General features: G+C 54.4%; 4 protein-coding genes across 4 annotated transcripts; 3 read left to right on the top strand and 1 right to left on the bottom strand.

Moving 5' to 3' along the window:
• Positions 1–560: 560 nt before the first annotated feature.
• Positions 561–1,734, top strand: D7B24_001331 (uncharacterized protein; the record flags this gene model as incomplete). Its single annotated transcript, XM_028635568.1, has 2 exons — positions 561–619; positions 867–1,734. 2 exons carry the CDS (start codon positions 561–563, stop codon positions 1,732–1,734), a joined length of 927 nt encoding a protein of 308 aa, XP_028491966.1.
• Positions 1,735–3,278: 1,544 nt separating this feature from the next.
• Positions 3,279–5,393, top strand: D7B24_001330 (uncharacterized protein; the record flags this gene model as incomplete). The annotated part of the gene is made up of 6 exons (XM_028635567.1): positions 3,279–3,498; positions 3,562–4,241; positions 4,305–4,418; positions 4,480–4,671; positions 4,742–5,146; positions 5,202–5,393. 6 exons carry the CDS (start codon positions 3,279–3,281, stop codon positions 5,391–5,393), a joined length of 1,803 nt encoding a protein of 600 aa, XP_028491965.1.
• Positions 5,394–5,928: 535 nt separating this feature from the next.
• Positions 5,929–8,363, bottom strand: SDS23 (the record flags this gene model as incomplete). The annotated part of the gene is made up of 4 exons (XM_028635566.1): positions 5,929–6,244; positions 6,901–7,365; positions 7,438–7,904; positions 7,986–8,363. The coding sequence occupies 4 exons, from the start codon at positions 8,361–8,363 to the stop codon at positions 5,929–5,931; spliced, it is 1,626 nt and encodes a 541-aa protein (XP_028491964.1).
• Positions 8,364–9,459: 1,096 nt separating this feature from the next.
• IPO5 (Importin-5) lies at positions 9,460–13,030 on the top strand (the record flags this gene model as incomplete). Its single annotated transcript, XM_028635565.1, has 5 exons — positions 9,460–9,642; positions 9,736–9,955; positions 10,018–10,625; positions 10,687–12,758; positions 12,823–13,030. The coding sequence occupies 5 exons, from the start codon at positions 9,460–9,462 to the stop codon at positions 13,028–13,030; spliced, it is 3,291 nt and encodes a 1,096-aa protein (XP_028491963.1).
• Positions 13,031–14,904: the final 1,874 nt, after the last annotated feature.

Genomic DNA, 14,904 nt, shown 5'->3' with positions numbered 1-14,904 from the left:
GCTGTTGGCCGGTCGTTCGTACTGGTCAAGGAGGCTGGTCGTGAGAAGGGAGGCGTGTGGTCGCGGCAGCAGGACTCTAAAAGAACCATTCACATCAGCGCTATTCAAGAAGCTGCAGTAACAGTCCCGAAGACTCGATAATGACCAACAAAACAATAACTCACCCAGCCAATGGACACGGGACGAGAGAGCGACCGAGGGCAGCAGGAAAAGAGGTAGGACCAGTGAGGGTCAGAATAGAAAGTGGGAAAATGAAAGGCTGGTCTTCCGGGCGGTCATTCGACCTCTTGTGTAAGTCTCGCTCGGCTGTGATCAGGCCCAAACAGTATGATGCAAGGAGCGCGTAGATATTCTAGACTGAGGGCACCTTGACTCCAGTGATTCCCACGATGGCCGAGCCTGGATGGCGTAGGGGATTGCCAGGGTCCAAGGTTCGCTGACTTGATCTTGCAGATAAGATAACAATCGACTATTAGCCAGTTCAGAGCGCATTCTGGCGGCGCTGAGTCAGCAATGTAGCCTTCTCGTCGTACCCAGGTACCTACCTACCTAGGTTCCCAATGCAGGTGGCACCTCTCCCTGGGGCGACTGACGCCTCTGCAACACCCCGATCGAGACAGTACGTGTTGGTACAGGGAACAGCGCAGTGGATTTACCTCGGCATCGCCTCCCAGCCTTGGTCATGTCTCTTGCGATGCAGCTGTTCACTCCTCACCTTTTTGCCAAACATGATCAATCTGGGCGTCGCGAAGCAACTAGGCCCTTGACAACACGATCCATCCCATGACGAAGGCGCTTTTGGGCAGGAAACCAGGTCTTCGCACAATATCATCTTGTCTTTTTCACCATCACAACCATACCGTCAGAGGCATGGCAACTCAGTTGGCCGCACTGCCTGCGATCGAACGGCTGAGTCCGGCATGCATTCGCATCCTTGGCGGTAATCCAGGCAAATTTACCCTCCAGGGCACCAACACTTATCTCCTCGGCACAGGAAGGCGCCGCATTCTGATCGACACGGGCGAGGGCAAGCCCGCTTGGGCCGAATCAGTTAGGTCTGCACTTGAGGAAGAGAAGGCGTCTATCGAAACTGTGCTTGTCAGTCACTGGCATCATGATCACACCGGAGGCATAGCCGACATCTTGAGCATCTGCCCGGAGGCTCAAGTCTATAAAAATGAGCCCGAAGATGGGCAACGAAATATCGCCGACGGCCAGACCTTTAGTGTTTCCGGGGCCAGCTTAACAGCGGTGCACTCCCCAGGTCATACTACTGACCATGTGACCTTTGTCTTCCACGAGGAGGACGCCATGTTCACGGCAGATAACGTACTGGGCCACGGCACAGCCGTTTTTGAGGACCTGGGTGTCTATGTTGACAGTCTCGAACGTATGCGTCACATGTTCAAGGGGAGAGCCTATCCCGGACATGGGCCTGTTGTCTCCGAAGGACCGGCCAAGATTATCGAATACATCCGCCATCGCCAGGAACGGGAGAACCAAGTTTTACGGATGTTACGGACCTCTCATGAGCGGGCTGGTGTCGGCAGTCAATCGGACGACTGGACCGTGATGGAGCTTGTCAAGGTCATATACAAGGACGTCCCCGAAGCCCTGCATGTTCCGGCAAGTGGCGGGGTGTTACAAATCTTGCGCAAACTGGAAGCGGAGGGTCAAGTGGCACAGACGCCAGACGCCGAGAGGTGGATCACGAAGGATAAGTCGTCGTTGTGAATAGCTGTCGTGCCACTGCAGGCAACAGAAAGAAACGCAGTGCATCAACAGTTAAATTGACATGTCAGATTACAAGTAAGGCGCACATACATGCCCTTCATGTTAGAGAGGGTCATTTCTGCTTGTGGGTGCGTTCACAGCACGCCGCTCCCTCAAAATGTTCACACGGACATCTCATAATCGCACTCAGCTTCGAGACCTCCCGGTGCATCCGGTGCTACCTGGCTTGGACGGTTCGGATGTCTTACACTGCATCATCGGACTGCATATTATTCCCGAATATTTGAGCGTTTATACTGTGACCATTGTCCATGTCGGATTGCTCGGGGTTTCCATGATAGTAGATATTGCCACAGACGTGTGTCATTGGATGCTATCAGCGTGTGTTCGCGAGGGGCTGACAACCCGCCCATGCTCACGCATACACCAGCCCGTCTTGGCAGTGAGTGTGGCTCCTCTCGATGTTATGACGAGACTTTGGCCAAATGGCAACCTTCGGTGGCATCAAGGCAATGATACAATTGTTGGCATGCTGGAACTCGAGAATGAAAGAAGGCCCAGCCGCGACGACGACGGAACGTTCCCTTTCTGAATATCACTCTACCTACATTAGGTGCCTTAGGCAGTGTGGTACTTAGTTAAGGACCATTGCAGAAATCCATTCCCTGTCCTCACACAAAGTTAGCGCCGCTGACGCCTGGCCTGCTGCAGGAGACCCTTTTGTCATGACACCTAACCCACCATTGTTATCTTCACAGTTAACCAGCCCTACGCTCCCACCCCTTCGCCCCCACCCATCACCGTCCACCTCACCGCATTAGGTTCCATGGACTGGCACATGGACCGAATGGGGGTATCCTAGCATCCGGCCACTGCAAAGACAAGTCTGCCCAGCGGTTGCCAGTGGTCGGCACCTATGTTGCCCATATTTCGTCTTTCAGTAAGCATCCTTGTCACATGTCGTATGCTTGGCCTGTAGTACGTAGTCAAACAGAACGAGACTCATTATTAGTTGCTGGAAACCTTGATCTTGTGAGCATCAGTTTCTCATCATTACGAATATCGCCGGAACCCTCGGAAGTAGCCTGTTGGTTTGCAGTCTCTGATGCCATACCCTTCACTGTGATTAGCCAGGCGGGCCTGTAACCAGACAGACTGCGGTCAAGGCATCTGTCCGAATGGCTCACATTGCTCATCTCTTGACCGCTCAAGCCGACTTTCCGATGTGACGCCGCGCGTGACGTCGTCTTGCTTCAGGCATCAAGTCACAGATCCATGAAGTCAGTGGGCAGCACAGGGTAGGTACGGCCTCATGAGCTCCTAACGCCGACGATGGGCTCCTCATTGATGCAGCTATTGTCCGATACCTCGACCGGATGCGGGCACTATATGAGGTTTCCTCCCATTATATACAGTTGTCGGTCTCGCTCCCTTGTTTCTTTGCGCATGAAATTGTCAATTAGTCTTGCCTTGTTGAAAGATCCAGGTGGTCGCTACGTCGTATGTTTCGCCCGCATGTGCTGCCCAACTCTTCAACACACATCATGTCGAGCCCTATAACTTCACTCATCATTCTCATCCTGTCAAGTATCATTACACCGGCTCTTACTCACGACAACTGCCATGACGCTACCACGATGAGCGATGGCAGCTCACATACAGAGGCGTTACCTCCAAGTTATTTCAACCTGGCAGACCACGCTGCAGCCATGTATGCGCATATCACGCTCATGGTCATAGCATGGGTGCTTGTGCTTCCTCTTGGTACGTAATTCTTCTTTCGACCTATGTCTTACTAGAAGCGTATGCGTCTGATACAGTATTCAGCTGTAATGCTATCTCTGGCCCGTTCGAGATATACGCTTGCATTGCAATCCGTATTCCTGGCCTTCAATGCGCTGGGCGTTCTTGTTGGCGCCGTCTATAATGCTGTGACACCGGACTTGTACCCCAACAACGCCCATCACAAGGCTGGCTGGGCTTTCACCTGGATTGCTCTGGCGCAGGCTTGTATCGGGCTTTTTGGCCGCACAACGCGGCAGTTCAGGGTTCGCCTACTCGCTCGCGAAGCAAGATCCGATAAAGCACATCAGGCCGTGACTTCTGCGTTTTTTGAGCCCGTGGGGGACAACTGCCAGCATGATGGGCCCCAATGTTCACGAGGTTGCCGTCTATCACACGACAGGGACCAAGGCACGGAGCCCAATACTGGCTCACTGAGTGGCGGATCTGACGCTGGTATGTTGGCTCCGGTATCACTGCCTTTGACAAACCAAGAATGTGAGGACGAAGGTCAAGGGGACCTTGACTCTGCAGATCAACACCCGGTACGATTCTCATGGAACGCAAGTCGGAACTCCCCACGCTGGTTTCGGTTAATATTGAATTCGCTGTTATCACAGGCCTGGAAATCCTGTTTGGTAATCTATGATGTTCTGGATAGAATAATCTTAATCCTGGGGTTCATCGGATTGACTTCCGGTGCAGCGGTCCACGGGCGTCTATTTGTAAGTAGTGTCTCTTGGACATCCCTGAAGCTAGGGGCAAGAACCAGAACTGATTTTCTAAAGGAAGGTCGAGCAATATATGGTGGCATGGCTCACTGGGTCAAGGGCGGTATATTCTTCTGGTTCGGGATCTTCACCTTGGGACGTTGGTCCGGCAGTTTTGGCAAGCTCGGCTGGGTAAGTCATGGCCAGACATTACAGATAAAGAACATGGTAGGCTGACCTCAGTGCCATACAGGCATGGAATGCCCGCACTAGAGAAACACAAGACAAGTGGTATCCCTCTGCTGAACTCGTGGAGAGCGCCCTGATATTCTCCTATGGAGCGACAAATATCTTTCTAGAGCACCTTAGCAGCACGGACAAGACTTGGACACCCCGAGACCTAGAGCATGTGTCCATCACGAATCTGTTCATTGGTGGAGGCCTTGTAAGTCATGATCCTAGCCGCTCTGTACCCTGAGGTCATTTCTCATGGTGCGTCTCTGACAACCTTGTAGCTCGGTATGCTTGTCGAATCAACTCGTGCAAGAGATCTCTTGAATACAACAGGAACGGGGGTTGCTTTTCCTGCCCACGAGACAACACGGATGGACGGAGAACGAACAGAGAAAGAGAAGGCTGCCGAGCCGCCGAAGCATTATGACTTTTCGATTAATCCCGTCCCTGCCCTTGTCATTTTGTTACTGGGCACGACGATGAGCTCGCATCACCAGAGCACCATGGACTCAACCATGATGCACAAGCAATGGGGCAATCTTCTTGCCGGGGCCTCCTTAGCCCGTGGCTTTACTTACGTCTTGGTGTATCTCAAACCGCCGCGATCGATCCTGCCATCGAGGCCACCGACGGAGCTTGTGACTTCATTCTGTCTCATTACCGGAGGTATCATCTTCATGGCGAGCGTATGCAATCACGAATGTTCCCATTCCGACCATATGCTTGGCTAACAAGGTACAGAGCACTGACACTGTCAAGAGGCTGCGTCACTATAATTTGGATGCCATGTTTGTATATACTGTCGTAACCGGCATTGTCGGCTTGTTGATGGCGTGGGTTATCATCGTGCTTGCTGTAAAGGGTGCTGCTGTTCGCCAGCAGAGGAGGGCCCGAAGCTCTGCATGGACGTCTAACGAGCGACAGTATATATGAAAGACACCTTGGGAAATGCTGCGGAGGTCACGGTCTTTTCTCAGATGGACCGTAATTCCTTCCAATTGATCTGGCTGCTTGTTGCGCAGCTAATTCACACCCTCTTCTTTACTATGACAATCGAACAGAGTGTTGTTTTCATGAGCGGGTTGGCGGCTATGGTCTCGAAGCCAGCCAGACTTGGTGCATCTGACATCGCAATCGGAGGCTTCGTTCCATCGCCGAAAGAAAAGACATGCGAAGAAGGCAGGGTCGCCCAAGCGACCCTAATGTGCCCTTCGGTTTGTCCTTTAGGAATGTTCCAACGACGCATAATTTTTGGAGAGCTGCTGCCGGCACATCGCGGTGATGACATTGAAGAGTGAGATCCCGATGAAGGCACCACAGCCGTATTGCGGCTGTGCCCAACTACGACAAAGCTGGCAGCAGCCCGGAAACGGCCATCGTTCGAAGTGAGAACACAGGATATCGTGTCCAAGACGTTGGGAGCCGAGATCAGAAGCCGAGATCAAACGCATTTGTATCTGTAGAGGCCTCATGACCGACCATCGCTCTTCTTGCCTTTTCGCTTCTTACCGCCGCTTTCAGGAACAGTCTCCTTGTCGTCTGCCCTAATCTCCTCCTCGGCCTCCATGGATCTTACGACCCGCGTCTTGTCAACATCGGAATAGAGAGCCACACCCTGCTGCAGCGCATGAACGAGAAACTGAACTGAGTCTGACTTGAAGTCGTCGGCCTTCCGGGCCTTGTCGAGGTCCTGGGCGAACTCCTGCGTTGTGCGCTGCAGGTAGAAGGTGTCGAACTCTGCGTCTGCTGCGGAGGCCATAGCAGCTGAGTGGTAAAATAGAAGGCTAATTGATCAAATGCGAGGAATTCGGAGGATGTACGTTCCAGGGACTACGACATGTGTAAAGAGCGTGCTTAGCAATTACTGAAGTCCGTCGATGGGGTGAAAGAGTTTTTCCCCAATGAGCCTCGTCAATTGCACGGTGTGGATACACAATGCACTGACTACGCCAACTACGGCAGTGTGTACTACACTTCCCTGTCGTCTTTGCGAGCACATTTGATGTGTTACAGGGTCAGAGTTGTGGCGTTCAATCCTCAAAAGAAACTAAACATCCAGCCATTGTCCCTTATCAACCCCGTGCCGTTGATTTTGCTGCGCGAAGCATGAGACTGTGGAATTGTACATTATGCGCGCAAAAGCCCCGCAGCAAATGTTCTATGAATATCCTCATCCGCCCCGCACCGCATCCCAGGAAAGCATGTGAGCCGTTGTGATTCTCCTCAGTATGAACTTCAAGCCCGCTAAAAAGCGTGTTGTGACTACCGCCGGGCGTCTATGCTGGCCCTTGCCGACTCGATGCTCGGTCGCATGGAAGAGCTTGAGCTACGGCGACGCCTTGCGCGTTGCTCGCCTGGGTCTGATGGGTGAAGTCCGGATGACTTGGCAAAGAGGTTTAAGATATCCGTGAGGGATACGACCCCGCTCAGACGCCCTGACAGGTGCGACCCCGGCAGCGCAGAGGCCGGCACGCTGTGTTGCTGTTGCGTCGGCAGCGGCGACGGCGGTACCGCACCCGTGGGAGGCACTAGGACAGATGACGAGGGGCCGAGCAAGGGCGTTGCAGGAGCCGATGGCGAAGGTGAAGCCGATTCTACTACCCACATGCGATGAGCATGCGTTGCGACGAGCTTTGCGACAGTGTGAGCTAAAGTTGAGTAGGGGTTAACGTAGAAGACGGGGAATGAGTCGCGTCCGTGTTCCACGCCTCGCTCGCTAAGTATAACTGATATGAAGTGCAGGCAAGATTGCTTGAGGAGAGGGGCGCTGGCGGCATTGGTGAGGTGTTTGACATCGGCTGTTGAAATATTGCCGACCACGTTCCGAGCATTGTCAATAACAGCAACGCTGGTCAAGCCCTCCGTATTCATGAGAGCCAAGGCTTCGGCCAGAATCGTGTCAGAGCTGGCGCATTGAATTAGCAGAGCACAGTTTAGAAAAGACCGATATACCTTGACCCCTGACAGGGCCACTTACTTTACAGCAATAATCTGCTGGGTTCCAATGGCCAGATCACGAAGAATGGCAGGGTAGAGTCGGTCGATGGCCGGGAAGTTGATGCCCTCATTCCAGAAGAATTCGACTAATTTGAGCTGGCTCAGCATACCAGCAACATCACCTGATGGCCCACAGACGAGGACCCTATGGATGCCGCTACCGAAAATCTCAATGGCCTTGTCCAATGTCTCATCAAAGGGTAACGTGACCAAGGACTCTTTCCTGCAGATGGGTTGTATATCTTGAAGTGTAATGGGACTGCCATCCTGGGCCTTGGTGGCAATTTCGTCGAATAGACGGACCTGACCTTCGTCAGGGTTGGCAAGGCCAACGACGACTAACAGATAGGCATTCAGATCATTGTAGTCGAATGTGGAGATAGCTGTTGTCGCAGATGCGTTTTGGCGGATGAGGACAGCATTCATAGGAGCATGTTTAACAAGTGTCTGATGAAGTAAACAGACAACACGGTCAGCACTCGCAAGCTATCAGAGGATATGGGTTGGGGCCGCCAGGGAATTATATACCATAGAGGCCTCCTCAACGCTCGTGTCGAGAGTAGCCCATTTCACGTCCTCGGGTGACACCAGTTCGTTGACCGAGATGTCGCGCCAGTCCCGGCCGGCAAATCGAGGGTTTGAATGCTTGTTCGCAGCAGGCGGGTGGTTCAAGAGCTCCTGCACAGCGGCTTGGGTGAAAGAAGGATGGCGTTGTGATCGGGGGGAGCCAGGGGCGTTTCGCATATTCTCTGCAAAGCTCGAACGGTGACCAGCGGCGTGGGAAGAAGCCTTGGTAATGCTGGACTGCGATGGTGTCCTCTGAATTGCGGTGGGAATGGCGGCCGCAGTCTCCTTCAGCGGACCTGTGCCTGCCCCTGCACCTGAACCTGAAGCTGGCAGGTCCATGGCGCTTTCCTAGTGTTGGGGTGCCTTCTCAGGGGGAATGGGGTAACGACTCCGTCAATCGCTTCAGATTTTTATTCCGCCACAAGTTTCTCTGTCGAATTCGGTTGTTGAGGTGTTTGGTAACTTTCAAGCGGAGGTCAAGAAGCCATCGACCCTCGGAGCTGCGGTGTGACGATCATATAACGAATTCGGTGCAAAGACGCAGGATGTATCACGGAAAGGGGATAAAAAGACAGCGCAAGGGTCTCAATGTAACGTATATGGGTAGATAGAGCATTCATATGAGTTGTGAGAGTATTGCATGGAGGTCAGGTCAGTCAGGAACCACAACCATCCGGCTGGACTGGAGGGGGCCCTTGGACGAAGCTTAGGATCAAGCAACCCCTCACCTCAGATCATGCGCCGCTCTCTGAACGAAAACAGCGGGTCCATCTAGCGATAAGACTATCGATGGAAGGCGGGGTTCCTATCGGTGGCTATGGTAACAGGGTCATCCAGGCGGTGGCAGCTGTCCACGACGGTGCAACCCACTGGACCCCTCCGTTATTTGACTTTCAAGCTGCCATGGATGCACAAGCGGTTGCCCGCCCCATGCCGCCCTTCACAATTCACCCCTCAATTTTTTTTGTTGTTCCCGCCCTGCCATCCTATACCTATTCTCGTCCCTCCCGCTCCATCCTTCATTATCGAGCCTGCGAAACCATAAAGGGCCATTTTCCTTGTGCTGTTTTTTGTTGTACACAACAGCCAACACAGAGAGAGGTCGGCCTGGATCGCTTCTGGCTCGTCGTTTACCTACCCAACTCTTTTGTTGCGTCTCCCAAGCGTCTCCCGACAAACGACGCGACGACCTGACCGACACAACACCGGGACCTACGTATCAGGCACGCCCCCGCCCGAAGGCTAAAGCCAACGTGCTCAACACACAAAGTTATTGGCTTGTCGCGAGCAGCAAAGCCATTCCTGCTCGCCTCGCCTGCTTCATACCACGTCTGTGTGACACATCGTCATCTCGGACTCGGCTGGGGCTTCTACATACATCCGCCTCCGAAATAGCTCGAAGGAAATAACATCAGCCTCAGCACCACTCGCAGCCATGTCGATCCTCCCCGCTGATGTTCATGCGGAGCTGACCCAGCTTCTGCAAGCTCTCCAGTCTGCCGACAACAACACTCGAGCCCAGGCTGAAGAGCATCTGCAAAACAACTGGACGAACACCCGGCCCGAGATCCTGCTCATGGGCCTTGCTGAGCAAGTTCAGGCCGCATCTGATACTCCGGTTTGTCGAGCCTTCCCCATCGCGACTCCCCACACCAGCCTCACCTGCTAGAGTTTGGAACAACTTTGGCTGACTTGGCCTTTTGTCTTGCAGGTGCGCTCCTTTGCTGCTGTTATCTTTCGCCGAATCGCTTCGAAAACCCGCAAGAATGAGAGGGGCGACTCGGTAGACATGTTCATTTCGTTGGCCACCGACCAGGCTGCTGTCATTCGCCAGAAGCTCCTCGAAACACTTGCAGGCGATTTCGACCGCTCCGTAAGGAATAAAATCAGTGATGCCGTTGCCGAAATCGCTAGGCAATACACGGAGAACAGTAAGGCGCCGATAATGAGAGGGTGTCTCTTTACTCAAGCATTTTGACTGATTTCCCGACAGATGACTCCTGGCCCGAGTTGCTTGGCGCACTGTTTCAGTTGAGCATGGCCCCTGAGGCCGAAAAGCGGGAGACAGCCTTCCGCGTGTTCGCCACGACTCCTAGTGTGATCGAGAAGCAACACGAGGAGGGCGTCATGCAGGCCTTCCAGAAAGGCTTCAAAGACGAGTCGATCCAGGTCCGCTTGGCTGCCATGGAGGCCTTCGCAGCCTTCTTCCGGAGCTTGGGCAAGAAGGCCCAGGCCAAATACTACCCGCTCATTGCCGATGTTCTCAATATTCTACCCCCCATCAAGGAGACACACGACTCTGAAGACCTCAGCGCCGCCCTCGTTGCTCTTATCGACTTGGCCGAAACTGCTCCCAAGATGTTCAAGAGCCTGTTCCGTAACCTTGTGCAGTTTAGCATCTCCGTCATCCAGGACAAGGAGCTCGATAGCCTGTGCCGCCAGAACGCTCTCGAGCTCATGGCCACATTTGCCGACTACGCGCCCTCAATGTGTCGTAAGGACGAGTCCTATACCAACGACATGATCACGCAGTGTCTGAGCCTCATGACGGACCTCGGCGAGGACGACGATGATGCAGCCGAGTGGCTTGATTCCGACGATGTAAGTGCTTGTATCGAAGAGTGTAACACTGGAAAACCCTCTAATACGATTGCGTTTGCAGCTTGACCAAGAAGAGAGCGATCTGAACCACGTCGCAGGAGAGCAATGCATGGACCGTCTTGCCAACAAGCTTGGTGGCCAGACGATTCTCGCCCCGACTTTCAACTGGCTTCCCCGGATGATGACTTCCATGGCGTGGAAGGATAGGCACGCGGCCCTGATGGCCATTTCTGCCATCTCTGAAGGTTGTAGAGACCTCATGATCGGCGAGCTAAGTCAGGTACTCGACCTTGTCATACCTGCCTTGAAGGATCCCCACCCGCGTGTGCGTTGGGCAGGCTGCAACGCGCTTGGACAAATGAGCACCGACTTTGCTCCAAAGATGCAGACTGACTACTATGACCGCGTGCTTACAGCCATCGTACCCGTGCTCGAGTCTCCAGAGCCACGCGTCAAATCGCACGCAGCTGCTGCTCTGGTCAACTTTTGCGAAGAGGCCGAGAAGGAGACTCTCGAACCCCATCTCGACGGATTGCTGTCACACCTATTCCAACTTCTCCAGAACGACAAGCGCTATGTGCAAGAGCAAGCTCTTTCCACTATCGCCACCATTGCCGATGCTGCAGAGGCTGCCTTCGGCAAGTATTACGACTCTCTGATGCCTCTTCTTGTCAACGTTCTTCAGCGCGATGACGAAAGGGAATTCCGTACCCTTCGCGCCAAGGCCATGGAGTGTGCTACCCTGATTGCGCTGGCTGTCGGCAAGGAGCGTCTTGGGCAAGATGCCATGACCCTTGTTCAACTTCTGGCCAACATTCAGGCTAACATTACGGATGCCGATGACCCCCAGACGCAGTACCTCATGCACTGCTGGGGTCGTATGTGCAGGGTGCTCGGTCACGAGTTTCTGCCTTTCCTCGCCAATGTCATGCCTCCTCTGCTTGAGCTAGCGAGCGCAAAGGCCGACATCCAGCTCTTGGATGACGAGGAGCAGGTAGAGCAGATCCAGCAGGAGGACGGCTGGGAGCTGGTGCCACTCAAGGGTAAGATGATCGGCATCAAGACAAGTACAATGGACGACAAGAACATGGCGATTGAGCTCTTGGTTGTATATGCCCAGGTACTCGAAGGCCATTTCTCGCCCTACGTTGCCGAAATCATGGAGAAGATTGCTATCCCGGGCCTTTCTTTCTTCTTCCACGACCCCGTCAGATTCGTCTCGGCTAAGTTGGTGCCCCAGCTGCTGGGTTCCTACAAGAAAGCCTACGGCTGCCCTTCAAACGAACTTGCAGGCCTATGGACCGCAACGGTGGACAAGCTGCTGGAAGTCCTCACGGCTGAGCCTGCCATTGACACATTGGCTGAAATGTACCAATGCTTCTACGAATCTGTCGAGGTTGTGGGCAAGGGCTGCCTCAGCGCCGACCACATGTCCAAGTATATCGACTCGGTGCACTCGGCACTCGAGGACTACAAGGATCGCGTAGCACAGCGTGCGGAAGAGAAGGAGGGCGCGACAGCAGACGATGTTGAGGATGAGGCTGAGGAGACGCTGATGGCCATTGAGGATGACCAGACGCTCCTATCAGACATGAACAAGGCGTTCCACGCCATCTTCAAGAATCACGGCGCAGCATTCCTTCCGACTTGGGAACGGCTCATGCCCACGTACGAGGGGTTCCTCAAGTCGACTGATCCTACACAGCGCCAGTGGGGCCTCTGCATCATGGACGACGTGCTGGAATACTGCGGGCCGGAGAGCAGCCGATACGCCAACGTCATCACGCAGCCGCTGATCGACGGCTGCCAGGATGTCTCGCCGGCAATCCGGCAGGCGGCCGCGTATGGCATCGGCGTGGCGGCGCACCGAGGCGGCGCACCCTGGGGCCAGTTCCTCGGGGGGGCGCTGCCGTACCTGTTCCAGGCAACACAAGTGCCGGACGCACGCAACGACGAGAACGTGTATGCAACGGAAAATGCGTCCGCGGCTATTGCTAAGATCCTGCACTACAACGCAAGCCAGGTGCCAGATGCGCAGGCCGTCGTAGGCCAGTGGCTCGAGACATTGCCCGTTACCAATGACGAGGAAGCGGCACCGTATGCGTACGCTTACCTTGCAGAGTTGATTGACCAGTGAGTACCCTTCATTGGCAGGCAGAGGGCATCGCAAGGAAGAAATACTGATTTTGAATGACAGGCAAAACCCCGCAGTGATCGGGCAGGCAGGCAAGATGTTTGTCATGATCGCGCAGGCGCTCGAGAGCGATGCGCTTCAGGGGCAGACAGTGACCAGGGTAGTGGCGGCTACCAAAGCGCTGCTCGCCAATGCGGGCGTGGACCCTGCGCCCCTGCTGCAGCAGTTCCCTGCGGAAAGCCAGCAAAGGGTTGCGGCCTACTTCGCGTAGAGTATTGGGAAGACAGCGGGACTCGGACAGTGATGTGATGATACCAGCAGCAAGGTGCAGGAAGATGAATGCACGCTTGAGGCAGGCCGAGCTGATGCCGTTCTTGCAGAGGAGCTGAGCAGAAGTAAGCTCGAGCAGGGCAAAGCGACCTGGTAGAAGTAGCTGCACGTCGCTCAACCCAGCTACCTAAGGAAGAAGAGGCGTTCATAATGAATACGAAGCCAAATTACGATGCTGCTGATGCTATCAGGAGGTTGACGACGCAAGACCAACAACGCCCGACACGCCGGACTGATGCCTTCGTTAGCCTGTGCGATGCCGATGAGGCCTCAAGATTGAGTCAGTCGGATAGCAATGGTGAATGTGGAAGTTCGGAGCGCTTGGATGTGAGATGGATACTGCCTTGTTGCTTACTACCTTATGCAACTTGCATGCCCTGACTTGACCTGAGGTACTCTACCTAAGTTCATCCTTTCCTCGAAGGTGGGGGGGGCTGGTTTCTGACGGCTTTCGCGGGGTGTCGAGTCGTCTGAAGACACACATCCTGGCAGCCATCCTGAAGCGTGGCCTCCCAGACCGAAACTCCCCCGAAATTACCTGGCAGCGCTGATTCTTGGTTCGAGGTAATGTACCTGGGTACGTGGACCTTGGTCTCGGGTCGCCAGGGAGGGGCAAGGATTGGTTCTGAGATGAGCAAGCCTATGACGACATGATGTCCTGTTTCCGAACTTGTGATTGGACGCTGACTTCGCACGGATATCTTGCAGGCCTCGACATCTGCATTCTTTCTTGTTGTTTCTGGATCTGGGCCTGTTTCTTCCCCGAGGTAGGTACCTAGTCGGCGGTGCTCCCCGTTCGCTGGGACGAGTGCTGTGCTCTGGCGGGGGGTGGGGTGGATGGCTACTGTGATCCGCCCACCCTCGACAGTACACATAGTGCACATGTCTTGGAGGGGCCTGCCTGTCTTGACGGTGAGCGGCATATTCCTTCTCACCACGAGCTCGATGAGCACCCATTTTACGATTCCATGCCTCGGCGTCGATCCTGGGCCTCCTCAGGCCCACCCTCCCCTAGGTAGGTAGTTCAGGCACCCGGGCCAGCCGCCTTCAAAGAAGAAGGCACCCGAGATACTGTTCCTAGCGTCCTGACCTTCCTACCTACCTAGTAAGGTAGGTACCCAGGTGAATAGGAGGACACTGATCTGCGGCTGGGCTGTGTGCTGGAACAATGATGGTCGTCCGCTCCATTGGATCGAGTCAGCAGAGCCAGATCTGGGTAGGAGTCAAAGCCGAGACGTAAATGGGAGGACAGCATGCACCCGGAACATGGAACATTTGTAAATCCCATGTTCTCTGGCCTACCGTCTCCCCACTGATCGTATTGTGCTTTCACCAGTACGCCGAGTCTGGTAAGCACCACGGCTGAGGGCAACGTATTCCTGCTTAGTACATGCAACTGGAGGTAGGGAGGGAGTGTCCGCCTTTTGCCCCTCCCCGTTCGGCACCCCAAGCGAAATATTCTGCTTTTCGGAGTAGTGAACCAACCATCCATACCTTACCTTACCGGAAGCAAAACCCGACGCCAGAGCCTTTTCCTTCTTCACAAGTCTGTCCGCTCCCCACCTCAGCGCGCTGTGTCCCTTGCCCCCCCCCCTTCTCCCGCTGCGTCAGACCTGTCCAGCGTCCCGTCCGCAACACCTGACCGAGAAGAGCGCGACTGACCATCGACTCGGTCGGGAATCTACCGCATCCTCGCTCAACTGTCGTCACCAGGCCACACCCCCCCCTCCCCTTCGCAATTGCCCATTTACTTTCCCAGTCTCGCTAAATTTCCGATCCCCATTCCGCCCTCTCCAGTCCCATCCATTCCATCCC

Source organism: Verticillium nonalfalfae (genome assembly GCF_003724135.2).
Source record: "Verticillium nonalfalfae strain VnAa140/NRRL 66861 chromosome Unknown scaffold_126, whole genome shotgun sequence".
NCBI lineage: Eukaryota > Fungi > Ascomycota > Sordariomycetes > Glomerellales > Plectosphaerellaceae > Verticillium > Verticillium nonalfalfae.
This window is presented reverse-complemented; position numbering and strand designations above follow the sequence as displayed.